The following is a 27,590-nucleotide window of genomic DNA, read 5'->3' as shown; positions in this document are numbered from 1 at the left end:
ATCAGATTCATTAGTTTGCAGCAGAAGGCTTTTAAAAGAAAGTAATTACGGTCCATTGTTAGTATAATTAATTGTTTATACCCAAGTTAATCACAAATATGTGTGTGGAAATGAAGCTATAGCAGAGATAAAGAAAAGGCCACAGAAAAACTATTTTTTTCTCCTCAGGAATAGAAAAATCCGTGTGATTGTGTGGTGAAAAGTAATTTTACAGTATTTATTTTTCTCAGGCAGCAAATGTTATTTTGGTTTATATTTATATGTGCGTGTGGCGTGCTTGTGTGCACTTCTGTTTATGTGTGTGCCCCCCCAATGAGTGTGTGTGTGTGTGTGTGTGAGAGAGAGAGAGAGAGAGAGAGAGAGCAAGACGAAATTACCCAAATTCATGTTCCTATATATTGGTCCATTTCCACATACGTGGAGGAGAAGCAGTCCAAAGCAAACGAGCCCCGAGGTCTGCGGCTCCTCCACCTTGGACGGCTGCACTGAGAGATGGCACATGTCTGAGACGTTACCTCACCCGGGCCGTTCCACCACAGCCAAGCATGAACTCAGGCCCTTACCGGGATGACCGCACAGCTGGATCAGCGGTGGAGAAGGGGAAAGGCCAAAGTAAACTCAGTTTGGCGAAGGGACACCAAAGAACCTCCCCCCCCAGCCTTCCTGCCCCCCCCCCCCCCCCCAGTCTCGGCTGCACCACCTGGCAGTGGTGGTTACGTCTGCTGGGCTCACAGACAACCGCCTCGGGGTTAGCAGACATTACTCACGATCACGAACCAGAGCGAAGAGAAAAACTGTTGAGGTGCATTTTCCCAGAGAGCAAAAAAAAAAATTAAAAATGTGTCGTAAAAATGGGCGTAAATGGCAGCTTGCTTTTAACGCAAAGGTCGCGCGACCTCGTTGATGTGTTTTTCAAAAACGATGTGGTCGAGCGGGCCCAGCGACTGAAGTTTAGGTTATGAAACTTGTTTCTGTGAACTCACACCCTGAGCCTGGGTCCACATGCTCTCCAAGGGGTTTTTCCTGGCCATTGTCGCCTTTGGCTTGCTTTGTGTGGGTTTAGGCCAAGGTATGCAGTGAAGCTGGATGTAGAGTTCTATGTGTTCCATAGTGCTAACCGGTTTGAGTTCACTTTGGGGAAAAAAAAAACCCCACATGTGTTGTGTTTGGTCATAATTAATTAAGTGCATGAATGTTCGTTATAGATGACCTCATCCTTTGGAGACTTTTCCATTCTTTGGAGGAAAAAGAGAATTTTATTAGTCATAAATGAGCATAAATAAATGACAACGTAACGTAGCCTTGGTCTTGGAGTGAACTTTTTATTGGCTCCGTTTTTCTTCTTTCTTTTTTTTTTTTAAATGGAAGGAAATTAATCACTGGGGTCGAAATTTCTCCCCGAAACACTGGTTTCCATGGCGTCGCCCGCTTGTAATTTCTTTCCCAGCGCTATACCGCGCGCGACGTAGCATCTCGCTCATTTCTGTCACGCACCGCGGTCGGAATGAAACAATGAAGAATGAACGATTCGGGCTGATGTATAGCCGATCTAATTGCTCTTAGGATCTGGTCCAAGCGTTGGAGAAAGCAGAATTTTTTTTTTTCTTGCCTTCCTGGAAAAAAAAGTCATCTCGTTAGGCTGAGTTTTAATGAGCCCCCCCCCCCCCCCCAAGCTTATCTGTGCCAAGCCAAACCCAGCGCGAGAGGACAATGCATTAATTACAGCCTCTGCGCAAAGGCCTGGCTCTCGAATCGAGCCTCACATCTGGTCAACAGCTCTGATTGAATTAGTCCATAAACAGACCCGGTCTTTCTTTCTTTCTTTTTGTGTGTGTGTGTGTGTGTAAGAGCGATAGTATGTGTGCGAAGCAGAGATGCTGAGCTCAATAGAGGGTTTGGAACATGCCAGGAAGTGGTGGAACCTGTGCCAGGAATCGGCCTTGCTCTTTGCTTCTTACCCTGCTGGATTCAAAACAAGACCGTTGTAAAAAAAAAAAAAATCTTAAAAAAAAAAATCACTGCATTTGTTTTTTTTTCATCCTTTTCTTTTCTCTCTCTTCCTAATTTCACCATCCCAAACTGTCCTGGGAAGGGATTGTGTGGAGGGCTGTTTAAAATGAAACAGAGGCTGCTCGCTGCTCCTAAAAAAAAATAAATAAAAAAAGGAAGAAAAAAGATTTATTTACATGTCTGTGGCTGAGATTTACATTGCTCCTGGTCTCATTGTCAGTTTAATTCTCTCAAGAGGTGGTCTGTTTATTGGGGAAACCGGGGCCGCGGTTCTCTGAAAGGATTCTGTTTGCAGTCGCCTGTCCCCTAGGCTGACTCTGTTGGCAACCGGGGTAAATGCGAGATAATATAAGCTGCCTCACACCCTATCTAAGTTTGTTAACTCCAAATGTGGTTACTCAGGATGCCGTTCCATTAAAGGAAGCCAGTGCAAGTTTGCCAGAGTATAACTACTCAGGGGTAGCATTTGGTTGGTCCCTACCATTTTAAAATCAGCCTTGTATTGGCTGTTGCCTTGCTTGTTACTGGGCTCTTTTTCTAAAATGTTCTATTTTGGGAAAATGTCATTTAACGAACACCACAGCTCAATCAATCTTTATTTTTCGTATGGCACCGTTTTAACAATCAGGTCATCAAATCACGATCGCGATCGCTTCACTGCATCACTGGCGTGCGTCAAATCGAATTAATTTCAGATTTCAGTCCTGCGTGCGACTGTTGAGGGATTTAATTGGGAGGTAAAAACCGTCCAATCGGCTTTCGGGGGGGGGGGGGGGCAACCGCAGGTGTCCATTAAGAAGAGATTAACATAAAATCACTTTTTTTTTTCGGTGGGGTGTCTCTGAGATAAGACGAGCCTTTGTGACTGAAATGCGAAAGACAGGAGCGATGGAGAGATGGCGGAGAGACGGAGAGAGAGGGGGAGAGTCCGCGCGTGCTGATCTTCGCCGGGGCGTGCCACGCATCGCAATCGCGGCGTCCGTGACTTCAGCGCGTCGGCGCGAAAGCTCGAGCCACACTTTTCGGGGAGCCAAGGTGCTCGTAAAAAAAAAAAAAAGTCCTTTTTTTTTACAGAGGAAAAGATGGCGAATGGAATTTTAAAACCAAACAGGATCGAAATTTGGACTCGGGGCCCCTGGAGTCCCGTTGACCAAATAAATGACCTCATGGTGCCTCAGGCATAAAATGAAAGCCAAGCAGGACTGAAACTCCCAATCAGACTTTGAGAACCTTCCACTGCGTGTCCTGCTGCGACCACATAAAATAATCATTTGAAAAAAATACTTTAATTAATCCTTCAGAACCACCAGTAAAATCCCTGCGGAATAGAGACCGTTTAAAAATTTAAATCTTTAGTATTTATAGCAAAATTGAGAACGAAACCTTTAAAACTGCAGGATTGTAATGTTTTTGGCGGGTAACAAAAAGTCTTGTTGAAAACCCTCAAGGCTCAGCTTGAATGCCAGTGTGGGTGCAGGTTCCTTGTTTTAGCCCAGCACTATGACACATGATTCTACTCATCGAGGTCTTGACTGAAGACCATGATTGGCTGATTTGTGCAGGGAACACATGCACTGACACACACACACACACACACACACATGAATACACACCCTACTGGACCCGTTAGTGCCTGGGAAACCCTTCTCTGTTATACCCACTTCGCCCCTGCCCACCCCAGCCCATTGGGGTGGTACGCCTCTTCAATCTATAGGGATTGGAACCAACATGCTGTGAGACAGTTTTTGACATAAATGGACTATAATAAACCCACATTAAGTCCAGACACTACGGATGCAAATTAGGCACGTAGCTAACTCTGGTGCAACTCCTACTTTTTGCGAAGTAAACTAAACTAATATAGCTCAGGTTTTACCCGGATATAGCCTGCCTGCATCCTAGTTCACTTTTCAACCAAGGTTTTCGCCTGAACGCCAAGTTGGCATTTTACCGACTTTTCACCACAAAAACGTTCCCGGGGAACTTTGAGTGTTAAGTGTGAGGATATGGTTATCTGGTCGATCTGTGCTAGCTGTGGTGGTGGGGAGCGGCCTTTTCCCTGCTATGAACGCAGCCGTGCTGCATAAACGCATTATTGTTTGGCTCAGGACGCCTGTCGATATGATTCACCTTGAGATGAAGCTGTATGAGGTCAGAATGATGGGCAGCTTGGATGAGGCATGGAGACGCATCATGAAAAGTTGCCAATACATTATATTTTGCCGATGCTGTGCCCCCCCCCCCCCCCCCCCTCATATACATATATATATATATATATATATATATAATGTATATGGAGAGAGACAGGGAGTAAATATGTTGACATTTTGGATGTTATGATACATTATAAACTGTGTACTGTACTACTTGAAAGCAGAGAACAGGTATGTTTTCTCATATGTCGTGTAGCAGTGTCTTTTTCTGGCCGTGACTGATTTATTTAATTGTATTGTCGAATATGACCTTTCCGTATAGCTCTGTGCCATTAGGTATGACAGCAAATCCTGCAGTGAGCACAGAGTTCTGTCCTGCACCCCCCAGGCAACAGTCCACTTTAAAAATAACACCCAGAAAATGCAATTGGTGACGTGATCAATGCCCTGGAAAGATAGTGTTTAATTTAGCTTAGAACAGGTTGTTCACGCTGAAGTGCTTACTGACTTGTTTTCCGAAGTGGGGGTGACAACATTTTGGCATCTGCTGGTGCCCATTACGAGCAGAACATAATGTGAGACAGATGGAAGATGGGGTAAGATATAATCAGCGTACGGAACAGAAGAGGTGGAGGAGAATCCTAATGTGAGATTTAACGGCCGTTAAAAAAAAAAAAAAAACTGATGCTTCTTAAAATTTTAACCGTAAGGGTGATATTTAATGTCAAGCATTTTTTAAACGTATTTCCCTCTATTACAAAAACGTATAATTAGTCACTTTCATAATTGCAGTTATTTAAATGAAATTCTGTCGCAATTTACGAGACTTAATATACAAATACTCTTGAAGTCACAGCTTTATTCACGGGTAGCACCAAAGTGGGTGATTTTATTTATTTATTTATTTATTTAATTAATCAATGTGTAGCTAAAGAGATATAAACAACTTATAAATAAAAGCCCCAGCTATCTGAATATCTGTATGCAGGTGTGAGATAGCTGTAGCAGATGGGCGTTGAAACAAAGAGGGCTTGTGGAAATGGATAGCCAGCCAGCCTCTACACAACAATGGCATAAATCTAAGGCTAGCGATTAGCAGTTAGCCATTAGCTGCCATACAGCAATGGTGTAAATCTAAGGCTAGTGAATAGCAGTTAGCCATTAGCTGCCATACAACAATGGGGTAAATCTAGAGCAAGTGAATAGCAGTTAGCCGTTAGCTGCCGTACAACAATGGCAATCTAAGGTTAGCGATTAGCGGTTAGCTGTTAGCCAATATACACTATACACTTTAAAGGTTTAAACATCATGTAAAGTGACCTGCAGGTTATCCAAAAGAGGGATAGGGAGAGAAGAATATGACTATGAGACACAAATTTTTGGTTTTCCTTTCCCTTGCTAAGTCCAACACATAGAGGAATTTGATGATAATTTGAATGGGAATCAATAGGATTTTTTCCCATCGTGTCACAAGTTGGCCATTTTACTCATAAACTAAGTGAGCCATATTTCTTTGGAATAATTGATTCATAATGCCTAGGTGGCCAAGAGAGTGTTCTGATGAAAATGCTAATGTGACATTCAGTCAATTTTGTGAGGAAAATAATTTTATATGACTCTACCCTATCTACATGGTGCACACTCATGCATATTTATGAAGAGGCTTTGACATTTGTTTGGGAAGTTACCTTGGCAGAATAGATTATTGAATTTGTTCATGCTGTTCAACCAACAAGTAGATCCTGTTGCTAGTTAGCTAACTAGTTAGCTTGAAAGCAAACTCTGAAGACTAGTCTTTCACTTTATAACCGCAATCTGATTGCGTTTGTGTAAATATTAATTTTAATGAGAATAAGTCAAATAAGTCCACACACATCCTATCCCATCTACACCAATTTTTTATAACACTAAGAATTCATTTTTAAGATGGAACTGGGTATTTTAAAAAAACAACATTGGTTTAATTGGTTTTTATTTAAATCAAAACCTGTCAAAATGAACATGTTTGATCTGTGTTTTCACTGGTGTTGGCCTTTGCCTATGTTCATTTTTATTTCCTAAACTCCCTTTAATGATTAAATGTCTACATATGCTGTTTCATGTAGTTTATTCTGTAGTTTGATCTTTTTTGGAAGAACATTACGGTGTTGTTCAGTGTTGTTCAGCCAGGGTCCCTTTCTGACAGTACTTCCCTCTACAGATTTCTTTGTGTGTGGCTGTAGAAACTGGGTAGGCAACGCTGATCCTGGTGTGTTAGAGGTGTTCCTGGATTTTTCTCCATCCCAACCCATCTTGACCAGTGATAACCAACTCCTGGAGACCTACCATCCTGTAGGCTTTCACTATAACCCTAACAAAGCACACCTCATTCAACAGCTAAACTTATGCATTGTGCTACAAATTAGTAGAGTCAGGTGTGCCAAATTAGGGTTGAAATGAAAACCTAGAGGATGGTAGATCTCCAGGAACGAGGTTGGTTACCACTGATGTAGATTGAATATTCAACGCAGACTCTTAATAATCCATTAGACTCAATACTTCAAGCTTAGATGGAACAAAATCCAGGAACGGCATGGGCACTTCGGGACTAGGGTTGTCTAAACAGAGAATAAAGAGCTTCTAGTAGACCAAAGTTTATGGGTTTGATACTCAGGTTAGCCACTGCTGTTGTGCCCTTGAGAAAGGTAACCTTAATTGCTTCAGTAAATATCCAGTTTTATAAATAGGTTGTATATGAAAATGGAAGCTGAATAAGTGTAATTTCTGGAAAAGAGCACCTGCTAAATGTCATAATTTAAATAATTTGTGAAATAAAAAAAATGCATAACTGCATGAAAATTAAAATGCATATCTAAGGCATTCATAAATTGAGAAACATTTAGTATATTAGATTTGTTTGTTCATAGAGGTTTTAAAAGGCGCTTTATACTTGTATCATTTTGTTACATCATATCGTAAAAGCTTTGAATCAAGCTTATCAAAGCAGCAAAGGAATCTATATACTGCCATTTCGAGAACGGAAATTATGTTTCGTCATGAATAGAAGCTACGTTTCTGAATTTTGTCCTTTAACATATATTATGTTTTCTGTGAGAGACACTCACAAAGAGCAGCCTAAACCTCCCCCCCGTCCGCCCCCCCCCCTTCCCCCCCTCTCCCAACCCCCAATAAATAATGGAGGAGAAGTTGAAATAGCATGGAGAATATCAGCCTTGGGTATTTTGCAGCTGCTTGAAGATAAAAATTAAGACGAAGCCGAGAGTCTCGTGGTCCCTCAGGTCTCAGAAGTGATGTCTCCCGCTCTTCTGTTTATAAAACCCCAAGACTACTCACAACTGAAGTAGGTCAGAAGAATTTGGTAGATACCGACAAGTACAGGGGTAAGGAAAAAAAGCTCCTTGGTAGAGGACAGGGTTGTTTTGTTCTATTTATTTATTTATTTGTTTGTTTTATAATCACGCTGTTCTTTAAAATCAGTGTATTTGCGCATCACATTGTAACAAGCTATGTTGGTTTATATGTACAGTCCCTGAAACAGTGACAAAAACCAAAAAAAAAAACACTGGTGCTTTCATTCGCATGTAATGCGCATGTTGCTTTACTGTCAAGTCACAGGTGAGAGGCTTAGCTGACCTCATGATGCATGACATACTGTACAGTGGAGCACTGGGATGTTATAACGCCCGTGTTAGAAGCAAGGCGTTTGCAATTAGCTCATCTGGCCGGGGACCTTGGTCTTCAGCTCCCAGTGGGCCAATCACCTCTTGTTTTGTTAGGAGGCCAGTGAAGGCTGTAGCTTGAGACCTGCAGTGTGCGTCACCCTGTGACAGGTACATGTTAATGGAAATGGCCTCTGACGTATAGCTATATGCACTCTAATTTTGTGTGTGTGTGTGCGTGTGTGTGTTTATATACTTCTGTGTGTGTGTGTGTGTGTGTGTGTAAATGATTGGCACCCTGTAGCCAGACGCCATTTTCTTAGAGCTCCGTTTTGGGTGATCACATATATCCCAGCTGAAAGAGGTTCTGCCTCGGTGTCAGCTGAACCCCCTCGCCCCCCCTCCACAACCGGGCTCACTGACAGCGCGGCAGAAGGACGTCTCTAACGCGGGAACTGAAGCAGATGGAGACGGCTGTCACACACCTGCCCTTACCGTTGTTTTTTTTTTTTTATTGGGAAAGGTCTGCCAGGCATGGAAAAGCCAGGTGGATGTGGAATGAGGTAGCAGCAGCAGCAAGCTTCAAAGAAAGGGCTTGGGTGTGTCGATTTTTGATCCCCCTCAACGTGGTGTACCCAATAACACTGCTGTTGTGTCTGTCTGTTTACAGGAGGGCTGCCCAGCCCTGTTCCTGGAGATCTGTCGTCCTTTGGGTTTTCACTCCAACCCAAACAAAGCATTCAGCAGCTAGAGATCTGCTTGAGCTGCTAATTAGTAGAACAAGGTGTGCCAAATTAGGGTTGAAATGACATCCTGCAGTACAGTAGATCTCCAGGAACAGGGTTGGACAGCCCTGGTCTGCAGTTAAGACCTACCGCTCATAACCTTACATACTTTGGGCCAGACCAGATTGATACTCTGATGTGAAATAGGTTTGCTCAACTAAAGGGGATGTGCTTTGCTAAAAAAAAAAGAAACCTGTGGCCATTTTCATTTTAAGAGTGGTGATACTGAGTGGATGGAGCTAAAATGGAAGTCAGAGATTCAAGCCAGCACAACCAAACGAACCAATGATCCAGAAAACACACCAATGAACTGTAAGCACAACTTGCTAGGACCAATCAGGTTGCAGGAAACTTATCTCACAAACTATAGCATCTCTTTTCAGATACTCAAGAGAAGGATGGGATGGGATCCATGCTTGTATTGCCCTGACTGCGTGTTTAATCTAGGACCCAGCTGTTTAATTTACATTGTTGACTTCTTTGTCCTTACATTGAGTGTTTGTTCAGTATGTGGACAGCCCTGAAGAAGGTCAGACTGAAACATCTGCTTATATTTTTATAACTCTACACTGATGCACTTTTAGGATATCGCGGGTTTAAAAATACATGCATATTTTTCTAACATCTCAGTGTTTGTTTTCTCTCCGCCTAACATCTCAGCGTTTGAATTCTACGCTGAATTCTGCATTTTGTTTTTGGTTCTTGGACACCTGTGTAAACCACTTTTTTTTTGGGGGGGGGGGGGGGGTTCATTTTGTTCCTTCTACCACTTGCTGTGTTCCGCTGGGTTGCTCTCTTCTGGAGAAAACCACAGACCGACGAATAACATAAAAAACGACAGTTGGTCTCGGGAGAAGTTGGACTCAACAACTTTTTACAACATTTCGAAAACTTTCGCAATTAGCTTCAAAGAATAGCGGGGCTGCGCTCGTTTTAAGTGCTTTGCATTTGCTAAAAAAACCCCCTTTGGTTAATGATTATGAGGGAACATTAAGCCGGGGATCGCTACACCATTAGCGCGAGGGCTGTCTCCACGGCGTCGCCCCTCTCGCGCTCGCTCCCTCCACTCGAACCCGACGTCGTCGGAACATTTAATTCGGCTTTCCCAAGCCTCCGATTAATGCAGTCACTGGAAAAGGTTAATTTCGAAGGAGAAACAATTTGATGATGTGCACGCTCTCCCTAATGAGCAAATGTAATTTGGTAATGCAAACAAAGCCGCTCTTGAATCAACAAAGGGGAGGGGGGGGGTGGTGGGGGGGGGGGATTATAAATTAGATGCGAGATCCTGATTGGGGCGCGTGGGCCCGCTTCGGTGTGTGTGTGTCATCCCTTGATTGCGGTTTTCATCTCGTTCCTCGCGCTTTGATTTCCTCCCTCTCGAAAGGCACACATTAGCATTTCGTGACTCAGGCGGGGCGGATGTGGACTTCGCGGCTGTGCTGAGCGGGGCCCGGTTCTGGCGAAGCTCGCCGTGGCCAGGTGCGCCCCGCGCGGCCCAAAGCGAGAGGCGACAAACTCCGTCCCCCCCGGAGGGCCGTGGTGTCCGCTGATTTTCGGCTTGTTTCAGGACACAAGTGATTCATTTTAAGTCATTGATTGGCTAAAGAAGTCCATAGAACTTGTTCTTGTGGCTTTGATTGGTTGTTGATTGAAAGGAAACCACAAATGCATGCAGACACTGTGGCCCTCCAGGACTGGAGTTTGCCAACCCTCTCCAAGTCCTACAGTAGTTATGCTAACTAGTCCTGTAGAGGATCTAGACCTGCACATAACCGTACAACAACAAAGTGCATTAGAAGGTGAAAAAATTACATTCAGAGGTAACATCTACAGTAAACTTCTGATTGTCATTGATTCTGTTTTAGGGAAAAAATGCTCAGTAGGCTACAACATGCAGTTCTGCCACAAGCACCACTCAATATTTTTCATATAGATGATTGAGCAGGACCCTAAATTAGACAGTAATAATTTTCTGTTCACCAGCATTGTGATATAATGTCATGAAATTCCAATCTTAATGCCAAGCTGTGATGAATAATGGCAAACAACTCTACCATTTTATCAGTGGGATCTGTTGCCGGTTTGGTACATGGTGCGTTATCAAAACTCAAGAGCTCTCCCTGGTGGAAAACTCTAACAGCAGCGTCTAATCTGAGAAGAACTGTTTAGATTTCGATTTTGTGTTCATATATATAATCAACTTTGCAGTTGTTGCAGGAAAACCCATTTTTCCTGATTTTACCAAAGCATCAATAAATAAAGGATAAACATATGCATGTAGATAGTGCTGCCTGATGGATCAATTAACTATCATGCAAGATAGATTTCCATCATAGTGATATGTCACCTTTGATATTGCTTGCAATTCATTTTGGACAGCCACTTAAACATATCCTCCTAGGCTCAGGCAATTCATTTTTGTCCCTTGTAAGCCTCTGGTCTTCTCAAGATCCACATATTCTACTGTGCTGAAATTTACACTACAATGGAATTCAATAAAATAAAATAATACTTTTGAAAATATTTTCACAGCGATGTGTATTTGTCATCAAAGACAAAAAATAAAAACACTTAACCTTTTTTTCTGTCAGGAGAATATGTATAAGAAAAGAATTAATAATATCAATGTGACATTTAATATAAAGACAGATAACTAAATGGAGCGTATCGATCAGTTATCCTCCATCGGATCCTACATTGTAGTGCCATTATTTGAGTAAAAATGACCGTTTTCCTTATGTTGAGCAATATTGATATTCAGTGGTATGATAGCGCCACCTTGTGGTATACAAGAGCTTCCTGGAACATCCTTCTAGCAACAGACCTGGGTCAAATACGTATTTGTTTTGGATTCAAATACTTTTCTACACTTTACTGATCTTGTCTGGTGTGTTGGAACCAATGAAATATTCTCAAAAAGTGCAAACCCCACCTTCTGGTCATATTGGCAGGCTCAACGACACCAGGCAAGATCAATAGAGCACAGAAAAGTATTTGAATCCAAAACAGATACACATTTGATCCAGGTCTGGAGCTATGAGACTGACCAGCTTTAGAGCTGCTGTGAAATACACCTGCCCAAATCCTGGGGATGTGCTCCGCTAATTAAAAAAAAAAAAAGGGTACGTCGCTTCTGAGGATTAATGGAGGCTGTCCCAATATGCACACCTGCAAGCTTGGTGTGCGCGTTCATGTGCTTAGTGCAGGGGTGTCCGATCTTATCTGAAAAGGGTCGGTGTGGGTGCAGGTTTTCGTTTTAGCCAAGCACTAACGCACCTGATTCCATTTATCAAAGGTCTTAACTGAAGACCATGATTAGTTCACCATGATTAAGACCTGAGTCTATTAGTGCTGGTCTAAAACAAAAACCTGCACCCACACTGGATAACATTGGCCACCCCTGGCTCAGCGTAAATGCACAAGAGGGTCCCATTTCTCAAATGATCGAAAGTGCAGTGCGCTTCGTGCACCTCACCCAGACATACGCCAAGGGTGCTCTAGAGCTTCATTCGGCCAAGTACACAGACCCACAATGCACCAGGATGGTGATGTTTATAGTTTGTTTACGCTGGACGTGAGGTTTCTGGCTTGTGTGTTTACTGGAGGAAAACACCACCGAAGAAATATCAGAGGTTTGTAAAGATGCAAACGGTGCAACTATATTTTAATTTATATTGTAGTGTCATCATGGTATTGTTAAAGTGAATATAATGTTAGCACGCTTGGTTAGTTTGTTTTTAAGTTGGCAAGCCCACATCAAGCTTTGCACAGCAATTACTAGCAGTGTGACAACGGTAAATTATTTGAAATAGGGACCTTGGGACAGTGTCTCTAATGGTCTTCAAAATCCCTGCACGCTTGGGAACTTCATACATATTTAGACACAACATGCAAAGTTACGTTCCGCATCACAATACAGCACCAATGTATGCAAGTGCACTTAGTCAAGTGTGGAGAAATGGTGCAGCCCAGCGGTCTTCTGCAGACGGAACTCCAAATCGAGGTGGCAATTCAAGGCCACAAGGGGGCGCAATCCAAATATGGGTACATTTATCCCTGCAGGTTTATCAAGGCACAGAACTTTGGCAAACGAAACAAGACCTTGGGCTGACGCCAATCAGCAGTCTGGAATGCCTTTAAAACCTGTTCCTTGTATATGGAGCCCTTTTAACCAATGAAATCAGTAGGTTAACCATTTAACCCATCAATTAAGAAACACCAATTGTACAACCAGCTCATTCCAAACAATAGTTTATTATTTTCATCCTTTAAAAATTATACAAAAAAAATAATAAAATCAGGGGGTATGGTTTCATAAATGCAAAAGTACATAGAAATGCGCAATCTGCTATTGGATCTGCTAAAACTGTATATTTCCGGACTAAAAAAAAAAAAGAAGGATTTGATCAGCAAACTAGTCAGCTACGTGACTAGTTTTAAACGCGTCCATGCATTCTCGAGTGTTCCCGAACATTTCCTGAGAAGCGTACGTCATGTACAGAAAGCCATCGTCGTCTTTGTGGTCCTTGTAGACCTGTGCCATGGTGAGTGACATACTGGCCAGTCCGTTGTTGTTAATTAGCAAATAGAAGGCTTGACTTGGCATGAGAGACATCCTGTTTCTGAAAAGAGAGCGAGAGAGAGGAAAAAGTCCACATCAATTAGGAACGAGCTCCATGGTTTCTGCAAAGGTTTTAAAACACGACCACATTGCAAAGCCGAGATGCAAGCCTTGAGCTGCAGATTTCTGCGGAGGCCAACACTCCACCGGGCGAAATGCATTTTCTAATTAACCTCATAAGGCAGCTCCGGTCACTCGCATTAAGCAATTAGTCACTTGCTAAACTTAACGTGTGCGATTATACCAAAAGGTAATCACAGAAAGTTACATCTTCCGAAAATGTTCCAATGCCATGAAATACTCACCTGATAACGGTTACAAATTGAGTCATGGATAGTTCTTGTGGGACAAGAAATTTCGTCTTATCCAGCGGAGGCAGGTACTTTTCCCTGGAGTATCTTTCGATTATAACCTGAAGAAAGTTTTAAATTAGAACACAGCCAAGACAACACATTCAGACAGGGGTGATACTTAAAAAAAAGAAAAGAACGAAGCCTTACGGGAATCTTGGTTGGAAATTTTGAGCGAATCCCGGCTACCTCTTGCTTTCTTGTCGCTGCGGAAAAGGGTTGGGAGGAAAAGCGTAAGGAACAAATGGCATCTTGAGTGCAAACATTAAATCCATTGCAATGTTTCAAATAAGATATCTTACCAAAACTTTTCCTGAGTTTGAAGGGCTTGGTATGTTGTGGTTTCTCCAGTGGAGGCATGATGGTATGTGACAAGTCACAAACCAAATCTTGCTCTCACCTCTCACCTCTGCCCCTTGTCCCTGTCTACTGAAGCAATCCGTAGGGGTGGGGCAAGAGGTCGACATTAAATAGGGCCTTCGCAGTGACGTAGTTGTGTTCTGATAGCACCGCTTATATTTTCACGCGGTGGAAGATAAATTAAACGTATATGATTCGGTTACATGTTGTCGTTGTTGTTGTTGTTTTGGTCTTTCCAGGATGTCAGCTGTACGGCCACCATAGTCAAAAACAGGTAAGAAACTACGTTGCTACGATGAATCTCCTCCTGGCCTCAAACAACCAATTTATTTTCTGAATCAGAAGCCCAACTTACTTAATTTTCGTCATGCCTGATCGCAAGACGTTTATAACACAATTTATATGAAAAATGTACTACCTGCACTAACTGTAAAACAAGGGAACACGTTTTTGAAAATGCGAATGGTTAACTTTAAATATTATTATGCAAATAAGTGTACAATTTACACATTTTTAATTACATTCCCAGTGAAGCATTGCACGTTAATGCAGCTACCCAAATGTCAGACCTCAAAGAACTACTGGTCCTACAAATACCGTTGTTCTGCATTAAGTTGTGATCTTTAAGCCTGTGTTCACCTCGCAGTCAATTTTGCTTAAATCTGGGGAAAGCAGTTTGTTTTTTGTGTGTTTTAGTACTCTATTTGGGAAACCGTATTGCATGCCATTTATATGTAAGTAAATATTTGACCCAGATCTGCTGCTCTGTATTTGCGCTAGGTTGTCCTGTTGTTTTTTTTTTTTTTGCTTTTTTTTGCAGTTACCAGTTTATCTGTATTCGTTCAGAGTGGGATGTAATTGATAGTCCCCTTTTTATTATTTTCTTAAATTGTATCTACTCAGTTCAGTCCATGATTAACCTGTTCAGTTATTTCTGTTCATTACATTATATATTATGTAGTGTATTTTAAATACCAGTAGATGGCCTCATTTCTCACTGTTGTAGATGTTGTAGGTGACCTTTTATTGCATTACACAGCTGATCAAATATTTGATTGTGGACTTGTGCCACTGAATTTCTTTTTTAAATCCATGTGGATTCCCTCCCCCTGAATGTCTTTTTTCAGGATAGCATACTAAAATGTACATATATATCCATATAAATATAAATATAATATAAATACAGTATAGTATATTATATATAATATGCACAATACCACACATTTACAGGAAAAAGTAGTCATTTATCTTAGGAAATAAAATAAAAAAAATGGTTGGATGAGGTGATCTGGTTGATGGGTTCATATACAAAATGAAAGAAGGTTGATGAAGCATCCTGTGTGGATGTGTGTTCTGTAGTGAATGGCTTCTGGCAAAAACCAAAGTTGAGAGAAGCAGACTTGAGGGTTAGAGATGCGCTGTATTTAAAAAATAAAATAAAATAAATGATAAATTGTGTGGCAAAGTAATACTGTCATTATTGTGGAGGAGAGTTTTCCCTGATTCTAACGCTGGCTGACAGGATGGGATGGGGGAACATGTCCGCCCCCACCCAAAATGCCTCCCGTTCCCCCCCAAGCTGCACGCAGTGTTCAGTCATCTAGAGCAGTGCCTGTAGAGCACAGCCGGGGGGGGGCAGAGTGAGGAGCTGTTCCACACGAAGTGCATTTTTAAGTCTGCCTCTCCCAAATAGCTTCCCCGGCAATTTGAGCTCTAATGTTTCTCTTTAGTGCTTTTTCACCTCGTTTTCTCTCCAGTTTGGAGTGCCTGCCCGTGTACAGCTGCAGCTCTGCTGCCATCTCTGCAGCCGATGTGGAGCACAAGGCACACAAGGCATTCGGCAGTACCGTTGATTAGTAATCTATGAAACGTCCCAGATTTTGGAAATAAATAAAGTAAAATTTTTTTAATTAAAGCCAATTAAAAAAAAAAAAAAAAAAAAAACTAGAAGAGTGCACTCAGTAGAGTGCAGATCTCCGCCAGGTGAAGCACTTGTTGATCACTTGCGGCCCCTACCAGCAGGTTAGAGATTAGCTGGGGGGAAAAAAGGCGGAACCAAATGTGATAGAGATTCAACGGCCATTTAGAAGCTTTGGAAATTCCTCTTGCCAACACGGAAACTCTTGTGGGTAATAAAATGAGTGGGCCGAATGAATGTCGGAGCTAATTATCTGGTCAGGTTCTATAAAATCTGTGGCAGAACCTTGATTTGACGGGACTTCCTGGCAGGGAAAATAAATAGAATTAAATATATGGGGGTCAAAGGTCAAGTCTGGGCTGGGAAGTCTCATTGGTTGGATGTCTGCCAGGGCATTAAAGGACTAGGTCTTTGGGGACCTCAGAGTTGGTCAGTACAGTATAATCCAGTTTACATTATGTTCATGGTTCCAGGGAAGGACTAGCAGTCATGTTGGTATTTGATATCTTTCTTTCTATACCTCTGGCTCTCCATTTCTCTCTTTCTCATATGCCAGCCTGTATGTAAGTTCTGAATTGAATTCAGCATCCCTGGCCTCTTGACCCAGAGAACTGACTGTGTTTGAACACGTGTACAGATTTTACCACCACGTCCATTCTCAGGGTGGTCTGTCTCCGATCGCTCAGTCCGACCGTTCGCTATAATGACCTGCAGCGCTTCGGTCCTTCAGGCTGTGTATGTCTATTGTAGCACGACTCGGGGGGGGGGGGTGGTTTAACATCGGGTGAAATCATCAGCGCGTTCTTTTCCGAGAAAAAAAGTCCTGTTTGATCCGAGCTATGAAAAGCCTTTGGAGGAACAAGAGGAACAGAGCGTTCAGCTTCATTACGGTGCGTCTTAATGCCAGGCTGAGAACACTTGATCGAGCGTGGCAGGTTTTGAAAGGGATAATTTCAGGAGGAATATAAAAAATAAAAAATAAAAGAAATTGAAGAGATGGCAGTTATGCCAGGATAGGGGGGTTATGCAATGGCAGGCAGGCTGAAGGAGATGGAAATGAGTAATCAGGAGACGATGAGTCAGATGGACAGCTTTTTGGATTGGCGTGTTTTACGTAAGCGCGCCCGAAACCCGGTGGGAACGCTGCTGCGGTCCTCCAGGCGCATGACCACCCGCGGAATGGAGTTTGCGGTCCCAGAGAACATTGCGGACTTTAATCGCACGCGGACGCGACCCGTCGCCGCCGGGGCGATCGGTCATCGTTCGCCTTATTGTTTAATTAAGCCGCAGTCGATTGCGCACATTAAGCTCAAATCCAGCGCTTGGTTTGAGGAAGGTGCACTGTCCTCCCCCACCCCCCCTCCCCCCAACTCTGATGACTCATGTTTTTCGGTGCAGTGCGACCTCCTGCCAGCATTATCATTTTCTACTCTATCTGTGCCTGTGACCTCACACACACTCACACACACACAAAAAAATCATATTTCTTACAGATCAATCAGACTTTGATTAAATCACATAAAATTTTTTTACTTATCCCTCCTTCATTTCACCAGGTATGACAGCTGAGATCTCAGGCCTCTTTTGCGGTGATGACCTGAGGAATCACCCTGAGGAGGGGGGGGGGGGGGGTACAGAGATATAGAGAGAGTCAGCTTTAGTTGGAATTTAACTAGGACACTGGGGTTCACATTCCAACTCAGAACTGGCCATTGGGTTTTTGTGGCCCTAAACAAGAATGTTGTTGTGACCCCAAAAGCATTAAATAACATAATGATAAATAATTATAATATTGAATCGTGTGGCCCAGGGATGGGTGTGGCCTTGAACGATTGGCTAGAGCAGTTATGCCAGCGCCCGGCTCTAGAGTCAGTTCTGCAACCCACAACCAATCTCTCCATTCCTTCTGTCTAAAGCCCCACCCATTTTCTGAGCCCTGTCAATCAGATTTTTTTTTTTATCCTACTAATGTTTTTTTGCATTCAGAATTCAGAATACAAACATACCCAATCAATAATATTAGATCGATGACGTATTCTAAATGCTAGTCCAGTGCCTAAATGTTTCCAACTTGGGTTTGGTACAAATGTGGCTAGGTACCTCTGGGAGAACAAGTATATATATTTTTTGTCATCTGTTATATCTAATTATAGCACAGATGGATACTCTGGAAAACAAAGCAAAGTCAGTTTGTTCAGCACAGGATTGATTGCAGGTGTTAATGTGGGCAATGTCGGAAGGTGTGTAATATAGATAAGGAAGGCATGCGTGTTGGAGCAGTCGATTGCTAGAGTATACATTAAAAGGTGTTTGGATGCCATAGTAATTCAGAGAGATAATGTGTGCTTATCAGTCAGAATGGAGGAAATGTTGAAGAAGAATAAATTGAATGTACCTGTAAAGGTCTGTGTTTTTAAACCTGTGAATGAGGCGGTTTAGAATTAAATGAAACTTTAAATTTACTGTGTCCGCAATGGTGGGCACTCCTGATATAGACACTTTTATCCAGGGGGATTTATGAAAAAGTGCACACCACATCACTGAGGCTTTGCTCTGCCATTGTTCCCCTCACTCTCTGGAGCTGAGCCATACCTGCGTAAGCAGTGCAGTGTGGGATGTAATCGAACCCGTGACCTTCACGGTGACGCGGTGCGGCTCTCCACACGGGACCTTAGAAAACGCTTACTGGGTGAAAAAACGTCCCGGTTCGGTCTCACGTGGGGGGGGGGGATAGCCATCTCTTCTCATGACTCTCACTGCTACAGTGCGTAGCAGAAGCAGTGGCAGCAGAGTCGTATGATCAGGGAACAGGGATTCCCAGGTTCTGTTCCCAGTTTTAAGGCACTGTCACTGCAGCCTTAGATAGAAAGATATGAACCCTTTGAAGAGCAGTTTTTTTGGAATGATTTTTCAAATGTATGAATCTGTGTTCTAGAACTCCATTGCTTTCAGTTACCAGTAGCGATTGTTAGAATTGTCAGTTAAGAACATTCTAATCACATATTTGCGATCCAACACCTTAAAGGAGTAAATGGGTGGTACGTGCTGAATGATTGTACGCTGTGTAAGTCACTGTGGAGAAGATCGTCTAGGTGGCCTGAGAAACTATACTGTGTCACATGTATCAGTTACATGGGCTTTTATGGTGCCCTATAGTAGAACAAAAAAAAGCATAAGAATATATAATGAGGAGAACAGGCTGTTGACCTCATCTCATACAGGCTAGAAACAGCTAGCGCCGTGTCAAGCCTGAACTTGAGCACCCCAAGGGGCTCTGCCGTCGCTACATGACCTGGCAAGCTGTTTGTTCCCCTGACAACTCTGAGTGAAAAAATAACTATTCCAAGGGCCTTGACTGACAGGGACCCTCCTAAAATATTAGAGCACAGCATTTTCTGGAGTGTTGGGGCCTGATGTAAGAGCTTTTTATGGGGCCCAAAATGAGGTGAGCAGTACAGTGTATCGTGCTGTAAAATTTTGAAAACTGCTTAAAATGGACTTTTGTATTTATTTACTCATTACTGGCTGCAACAGAAGCATATTCACACAGATTGTCCATTAAGGGGTATAACTAAATCAAGCCCCTCTCAAAATAAAATAAAATTAGGGTTTATGACTATGTTTATTGGTTGTAGATACTTCATCATACATCAAAAGAGAACTAACTATTCCACAAGTCAGCTATGCAGAGCATGCATGTGATCCCAGTATTACGGCTGTTTCTTCTAGGTACAGAGCAGTGTTTTCTTGGCACAAGGGACGCATTCATTATTAAATATTTGTGTTAAGGTACAGAGAGCAGTAAGCGCTGACGTCAGCAGCGTTAAAGGATTATTAGACAGCATTAGCATCTGTATGGATAGCAGCCTGGCTATGTCAGCAGAGGCTAGCTGGCTACGTGTCTGTGTCGGGTCTTAATTTCTAAAGAAACCCAGACTACAGATGAATGTGCTGATCAGATGAATCCCATTTTTAAAAAAAACTTTTCTTTGTCCGAGCGAAAATTCGCCGGTAACGTCCTCGCTTGCCATAGAAAATGTCTTTTCTCTCCTTTCTCTCGGGCAGTGCACAGTATAAGGTTCAGTGTTAGATCAGCTCTTGCAGAGTACATAATGTCCTTATTGGACTTGCGCGTGTGCTGCGATTGAGTTGAGCTGAGATTGGACATTTCACTGTGTGCTTATACCTGCTAAGCGAGATTCATCTGAGAGAGCGAAGTCCACGGCTGGCGGAGTTTCCCCTGGCGATCGCTCGGTGAATGAGTTGGCAATTAGCCCTTGAGCCCTGTGCTAAAACAGTAATCTTATTAAACGCAGTGGTTGTAAAGGGTAATCACGAGCTGTGGACTTAAGGCATCAGTGACTTTCGTCGATCATTTACGTGCAAATTGTTTGTGTAAAAAAATAAAAGAAACTCTAGCAAAAAGAGACTTGTGTCTTCTGAAAAAACATCTTGAACTCAACAAGTTTGATGATTATTATGTGATTATTATGCAATGTGTGCATTTATTTCTTTAGTAGGACACCTTTATCTGGAGTGACTAATATCTTGCATGATAAGAGATTATTACAGTTTAACAGAACGGAAGCGATCCTTTTTCATGCCCAGGAAAGAGCTCTGCCCAAGGATATAACGGCTTTGTCCCACCCAAGATTGAAACCAGCAGCTCTTTTCACAAATGCACTTCCTTAAACGCCTTTCCAGCCTATTCAATTAGTTTATACTGTAAATGGCCAGGTGAGTGAAGAGAATCTCATTTTGTTTGTTTTGACTTTGAGGTCATAGGAGGGTTATAGTACTGTTAACTGCCAGGGGTCATAGTACTTTTAAGACAATAGGGGGTGGAGAAAGTGGAAAGTTACAAAGACAAGAAAGTTAAGACTCTCTCTTTACTTGAGTAGTTACTGTGCATGTTTGCTGGTTCAGATTAAGGAATGAATGGTGAGGCTATATTACATTACATTACATTACAGGCATTTGGCAGACGCTCTTATCCAGAGCGACGTACAACAAAGTGTATAACCATAACCAGGAACAAGTATGACGAAACCCCTAGAGAGAAGTACCGGTCCAAGTGCAGGGAACAACCGCATAGTTCAACTAACTATCTAACAATATCATCCGCAGAATCCACCCAGCGGTGTCTGCTGACATTTCACAACACATAGCTTCTCTACGGATGGAGTACAACCCTCCCTCCACTCTCTCTATACCTCTCTTTCTCTCTCTCTCCCTCTCTTGCTCTCTCACATAACACAAACGCACATACACCCACACACAGTGTTCCCACTTGCAGATAGCTGTTTTATCTTGCAGATGTGACTGATGTCGCACATTAAAAGATATATCACGTGCGATGTAGCCAGTCCCAGAAGTCAAACTGAAAGCTTGTACCTGCCATGTAGAATAACGTTGTAAAACTCAAGTGACAACAGATTTCAGCACTGATCACCCACCACGCAGCACAGAATTGAAAGTATTACGCCTCTGTTCTCAATTTGATCCAAACCAATCGTGACAATATAAAGCAAGGCTACATAAATGTTGCACGTATGGAGTGAGGTGAATGAGAAGATGTGATCTGGTGACTTTTGCATGATTCAGAAGATTGCATGTGGAGTTAATATACTTAGATATTAATGTATTCTGTATAATATATTCATATATTTTAATATAATTTAGGAGAGTCCCGAGAGAGGGGAAAATGGAGCGGGAAACTGAAGGTATGTCCGTTTGCACGGCATGGTGGGTAATGTTGTCTTTTCCACAAGGGGGTGTGGCCTTTGGCCCACTCCTGTGAATGGGTGGATGGCCCTGTAATCTGCTGAGAAACAGGCTGAACACTGGGGCCAGTTCTTCTTTTGCTCATACACCATGCATGAATCCCCAGTGGCTGGCACACGTGCACGTACACACATGAATGCAGGCATAAATGTGCACACATTACGCACTCAAGAATACATTCATACAAACACACACACAGGCCCTTTAAAACATGCAGGCACATTTATGTATAGTGTGTGCACTCAAGTTTGCTATGTGCTCACAGCCACATTAACATGTACTGTATGCACATGGAGGCACACACAAGTGCATGAACACGGGCATGAATGCATCATCACACGCAGGTACACATGCAATCCCTTACATACAGGCACACAAACCTTTCAGTAATATGAGATAATATGAGCTGAGGTTAGTACTATATAGTAACTGGTATTTTATCGTTACTTCAAGCATATTCCTCTTTTTGTTGCTCGACAGTCTATGGCAGTTTGAATATTATGTCAAATAAAACAAAAAGCCTTCATGTAAACAATGAAAAGATGAAACGTATGGGTGAAATTACATTACATTACATTACATTTATTTGGCAGACGCTTTTATCCAAAGCGACGTACAAAAAGTGCATTTCATGGTCATAGACAACTGCTAGACACAGGTTCAGTAAGGTACAATACTTATTTTGTACAGCTATTTCTAGCCAAGAACACAGTTTAGTTCACACAGTGAACACTATTCAGACCTAACCTCTGCAAAGCCAACTAGGCAGAAGAATAAATAAGAATAAATAAATTCAAATTGTTTTTAGTTAGCGATAGGGACTTTAGGGACTTTGCTATAGGCACCAAAAATATGCAATGGTTCTAACCAAGACTTTGAAATTGTGTAAAGATATATGAAACATAGTCTTTTCTCTGTGCCAATTAGTTGTAAATGACCAGCCTTACTTGCAAAAGCCAAGCAAATAATGCCCTCCTTTCGCTAACACCACAGAACAGATGGATGTTATTCCACCTGAACAAACAGATGTACTGAAACACACGGAACTATTAAATAATTGGAAACATTACATAAATCTACCGTTTTACGGTTCACTGGTTGCGTACGCCTTTTTTTAATACTGTATTCTTGCATTCGTTTTATATCCGGGCATTTCCAGTGCCCTGCCTGTCCATAGCCCGAGCTTCATTTAAGGCCAAATCAATGCATTTACTGCAACAGTGCCTCGTTTAAGCATTCACATTCATTTCACTTCGTTCATTAGCTCTTCAGCGGTTCTCATTGCACTCCATTTATTCTTTAGCAAAATGACATTTCTGAATGTGCAAATTGATGACAAACAACAAAAAAATTTCACCGTAAAATGAAGTCTATCAGACTTTATGGAGTCTAATGAGGGAGCTATTTTTGCACCAATAAAGCTCTCTTGAAGAGTTCTTTAGAAAGTTCTCTTGATTGTACACTGAAAATATTGCTGTAAAAAAAGTTATGTAGAGACAAATGCCAATTGTATTGTGCAAGTGAACATACTGTAATTAAACATGTGTTGGTTGCCAATGGTTCAAAGCTATCATCTTTGTATTTAGATTAAAGCACAATGCCTCCTTCTGGTAGGTCTCAACAGAGATGTCAGCTTGTTCCATATCAGACTCCTGTAGCCCACAGGTCTCAAACTCCAGTCCTCCAGTCAAACTCGCAGTCTCTGGTGGTTTTTTGTAATAACCTTTCAATCAGCAACCAATTTAGGCCCTGGAAGCAAGGTGTGCAGACTCTTTAGCGAATCATTGACTTAAATTAAGCTCTTAAGTGCAGGAACACATCAGATGTCAGCAGACACAGCAGCCCTTCAGGGAACCTGAGTTTGAGATAGCCTGGCATAACCACAGAGCCTGTTCTTTCAGAGTGCGATTGCAGTTCACTGTTTCGCTGTATCATAAAACTTATCATGTAAATGTCATAGTGTACATTCCTTGGGACGGAGCCCGAGCGTGTTTGTTTTTTTCGACGTGCCGAAAGCGTGCCCTTTTCTCAGGTTTTTCTCGGTATCTCCAGAGTTCAGGGCTCGGAGGAACACGTTTACTCAGCCTGATGCAAGCTCACACTTTCGCAACTGGATCGGGTCGGGGGGGGGGGGGGGGAGGGGGGGAACACGGGATTCATCTCCTGCCTTTTGTGGATTGCATAAAACCGCAAGCTTGAGTCTTTATCAGCCTCACGCGTGCAGGGGCATGATGGGAATTCTCTCTCCCTGTCCGCGCCGTTCTCCCGCTGCCAGGTGTTTTATATTTGGAGAGCGAGCGGGGGATGTTTGCACCGATGTGGCCTGTTCCTCCTCTTCAGTTCCCCGGTGCATTACCTTTGAATTCTCCCACTTTCACTGGAAAGCGAACCCTTACAGTATATATGTATTTATATATTCACTGCCCTTTGCATGACATTTGAGCGTGCAGCAGATACTGTATATCAGAGCCGTTCACATACGTTTTCTTTTTAATACGTGCAATATATTTAGATGGCTGGAAATGTACTGAAGTCAAACAGCTTGAGCACCTTACTCGCTGGTACAAACTGGAAATCGAACCTACAACCTCCCGAGGTTTCAAGCCCAGTATCCAAAACATTACACTACATCAGCATTCCTTAGTCTAAAATGTTTGTCTGTTAACATTTTACATCCGAGGTATTCAAACAGATGCTCTTATTCAGAGTGACTTACACAGCGTATATTTGCATAAAATCCATTCATACAGCTGGATATTTATACTGAAGAAGTTCGGATTAAGTTCATTGCTCAAGGACACAATGGTAAGGACACCCCACCTGGAAACTGAACCTTTTGGAGTCACAAGCCCAGTTCCCTTACCCTTATAACTACACTGGCCCCCCACCTAAAATATTGTGAACATGGACGGCCAGTGGCAGATTGTCCAGTCTTTATCAGAAAAGGTCAGTGGTGGTCTTTGAAATTCTTGCTGGTGAAGTAGCAGTCACAGGACAGAGTCCTCTAAGGGAGGGGGGGGGTCTTTCATCTGTCTAAAAAAATAATAATAATAAAAACGCAATATCTGAGACTGAGAGAGAGAGAGAGAATGGAGGGTCCTGCCCTGGCCAGTTTTAATCAGAGCCGCTCTCTGCGAGATTGGAACCGAAAGACCCTTTTGAACTGAGAAGCAGTGCAGTGCATTGTGGGCATGCTAGCCGGAGGATTCACAGGATTGTCTGAGATGAGATGGAGAGTTTTTTTTATTTTTTATTTATGAGCTTGGATTTGACAGTGGCGGTTTCTCCACTGTGTTTTAAGATATGGAGGACAGAGGGAACAACCGCGCAAGATTTACTGCGGGGGGCGAGTTTCTAAATCCTTTCTAAAAAGAGGATTTGTTTTCTTGTGAGGGCAGAGGGGAACACTTGATACATATATTCAAAAAATACAAAATGTGACTTTGAATAAATGTACCCAAAAAATGTGTGTGTGTGTGTGTGCATGTATGTGATGTGTGTGTGTGCATGCATGTGTGTGTGTTTGTGTGTGTGTGCATGTATGTGATGTGTGTGTGTGCATGCATGTGTGTATATGTGTGTGTGTGTGTGTGTGTGCATGTATGTGATGTGTGTGTGTTTGTGTGTGTGTGCATGTATGTGATGTGTGTTTGTGTGTGTGTGCATGCATGTGTGTGTGTTTGTGTGCGTTTTTTTGTGCTCGTTTGCATGTGTGTATTTTGTTTCTCCACGTCTTGCTGTGGGAGACAGACTGATTTCTCCCACTGAGGGACGGACTGCATGCGTCCGGCTGGGTTAGTGGGCTTCTGAAGAAGAGTTGGAGAGACTAGCAAACTGTGGGCTTTGAGGGCCCTTGGCTCCAGTGTCCCTGCCCCACTGCTGTGGCCTGCGTGGGCTCCCTCAGCTCAGAGTTTTTCCATTTTCCTGTCGCATTGGCCATAATCACATTCACTCAGCGGCAGTGTCATCTGTGTAAACATACATAACATAACAGTGTAAAGATGTTAATACATACAAGGACAAGAATGGGCCCTACAGATGATCTAGGTGTGCCATTTGCCTACAATAGGCCATAAATTAGTGAACCCAATCAGTGGGGATTGTCCAGGGAGAAAATAGTCTCTCGTCCTGTGCACCTGGGGACTCCAGAATGCTCCCACAGCATTCTAGTGGGTATCCCTGGCTCACCTCGGTTCAATTTTAGCTTTGATCTACACCTGTTAAAGCCATGAGCTCCGTGGAGAATACTATTTCCCAGAATGCAGTGTCCACAAGTTGCTTTTTTTTGGTCCTTTGTGTTTTGAGATTTCACTTTTTTTTTTTAAGAATACATTTTTTTTTGGAGAAAAAAAAAGGTCATCAATCAAGATTTTAATCACGTAAACATGCTCTCTCTAAGAAAACCTTTAGGCAGCCTACAGGCATTATCAAATCCTAGGGCCCCAGTCCAGTACTGTGACAGGTACTCACACTGGTTCTGCTGTGGATGTGGATGGCAGAAACCCAACTGAACTCTGGAGGGAGAAACGCGCATAAATTTCGACGTGTAAAATAAGATCCGTCTCAGTCACGACAAAATGTGAAAATCACGGAAAACTCACCTTGTGCCTCATTTTAATTGTAAATTCACGGTATTGAATATTCTGCTCATCGCGAACACTGACAACCTGGGCCCGGGAAAGCAGCTGATTGGCTGGTTTACAGCCTCTGCAAAGCGACACAGTGTGAACATTCCCCGCCCCCACCTTCTGACGAGCTTAACAAGCTTATTAGTCATAGATATTGTTCTGGAGCGTGTGATTGGCCAGATTGTGGATTCAGATGTCTTTCTGCAGTGAAAGTACAACATCTTGATTCCGCTTCAGAGACCGAATTTTCATATGTGCCATATGTCTTCGCTCACCACTTTCTGCACTGAATGCGACTTAAACCCAGAGGTTGCAGGTTTGATTCCCAGGTGGGGCACTTCAGTTGTACCCTTGAGCAAAGTACTTAACCTGAACTGATTCAGTAAATATCCAGCTGTACAAATGTATTTTATGAAGGTTAGCTGCGTACATCGCTGATATGAGCGATGTGATGCTAATATCCTGAACGTGCATAAAACCACCATTCATGATGTCATGCAGATGAAGCTTCAACTGGAGCCAAGTCAACCACAGACTTCCAATAAAGTGCAAGCTAATACCAGCCAGAACCAATCCGCTTGGAGCAAAAGCAGCCTCACAATCCGTAACTTCCCTTTTTAATCTCTCTAGAGAGAGATTCTGCGTGGGAGGAGCCAGGTGTACAGACTCCTCCCCCTTAAGGAAGGTAATTTTCAATTACTTAATTGATTTTCAGTTAGTTTCACGGATTTGAATTCCAATAGAAACAACTCCACCTCTGGTTTGTGTGTCTTATGGTTTCTGTTTGGCTGTTCTGTTTTCCCTCTGAATATTTGTCATCCACCCGTTTTGCCTTTAATGCAAGAGAGAATTTTCCTCTCTACATAGTTTCAGGAGGATGACCTTTTTAAATGCTAATGCATTTATAGTTTAACACCCTGTAGGGTGGTTCTCTGAGAGAGGAAAAAAAAATTCAGTTTGTAAGAGTTTTCTAGTAGTATTTGAACATTAGCCCAAGTGAAAGTCAGCAGTCCAGCCAGAGCTTATTGATGTCACATACGTTCAAACTTACGCCTTATGCGTTGTTTTGTTTTCCTCACAGACCCACTGCAGGTGTCAAGCTTTTGGGGTGACATCCGTTATGTCTGTCATGCATTTTTATTGCTCGTGTTCTGTGGCATCAGCGGGTTTTAGCCAGCTATGCCACCTCTGCTTTAGCAGGTCATTAGTTATTAAGCTTTTAACCTTCTCAGACAGAGCCTTGGTTGATCGCATATTATCATTTCCACAAGCGTTAGATTAAGTATGCGGCGTGGATGCAATATTGTGCGTACGTGGGC

At 42.5% G+C, this 27,590-nt stretch overlaps 1 protein-coding gene and 1 long non-coding RNA gene across 2 annotated transcripts in view; one reads left to right on the top strand and one right to left on the bottom strand.

The window, feature by feature from the left end:
• Nucleotides 1–12,845: 12,845 nt before the first annotated feature.
• Nucleotides 12,846–14,043, bottom strand: map1lc3c (microtubule-associated protein 1 light chain 3 gamma). The gene is made up of 4 exons (XM_064317109.1): nucleotides 13,884–14,043; nucleotides 13,732–13,787; nucleotides 13,537–13,643; nucleotides 12,846–13,232 (listed from the first exon to the last, which is right to left on the bottom strand). The coding sequence occupies exons 1-4, from the start codon at nucleotides 13,939–13,941 to the stop codon at nucleotides 13,025–13,027; spliced, it is 429 nt and encodes a 142-aa protein (XP_064173179.1). The 5' UTR covers nucleotides 13,942–14,043; the 3' UTR covers nucleotides 12,846–13,024.
• A 40-nt stretch (nucleotides 14,044–14,083) lies between these two features.
• The window catches only part of LOC135244653 (uncharacterized), a 16,966-nt gene continuing 3,459 nt past the window's right edge, over nucleotides 14,084–27,590 (top strand). The window contains exons 1-2 of the long non-coding RNA XR_010327025.1: nucleotides 14,084–14,215; nucleotides 21,542–21,582. This is a non-coding gene — a long non-coding RNA (uncharacterized LOC135244653). The remainder of the gene's footprint in view (nucleotides 14,216–21,541; nucleotides 21,583–27,590) is intronic.

This window comes from Anguilla rostrata, chromosome 2, assembly GCF_018555375.3.
Source record: "Anguilla rostrata isolate EN2019 chromosome 2, ASM1855537v3, whole genome shotgun sequence".
NCBI classification, from domain to species: domain Eukaryota; kingdom Metazoa; phylum Chordata; class Actinopteri; order Anguilliformes; family Anguillidae; genus Anguilla; species Anguilla rostrata.
The sequence above is the reverse complement of the archived record's forward strand: the minus strand, read 5'-3'. Positions and strand labels throughout refer to the sequence as shown.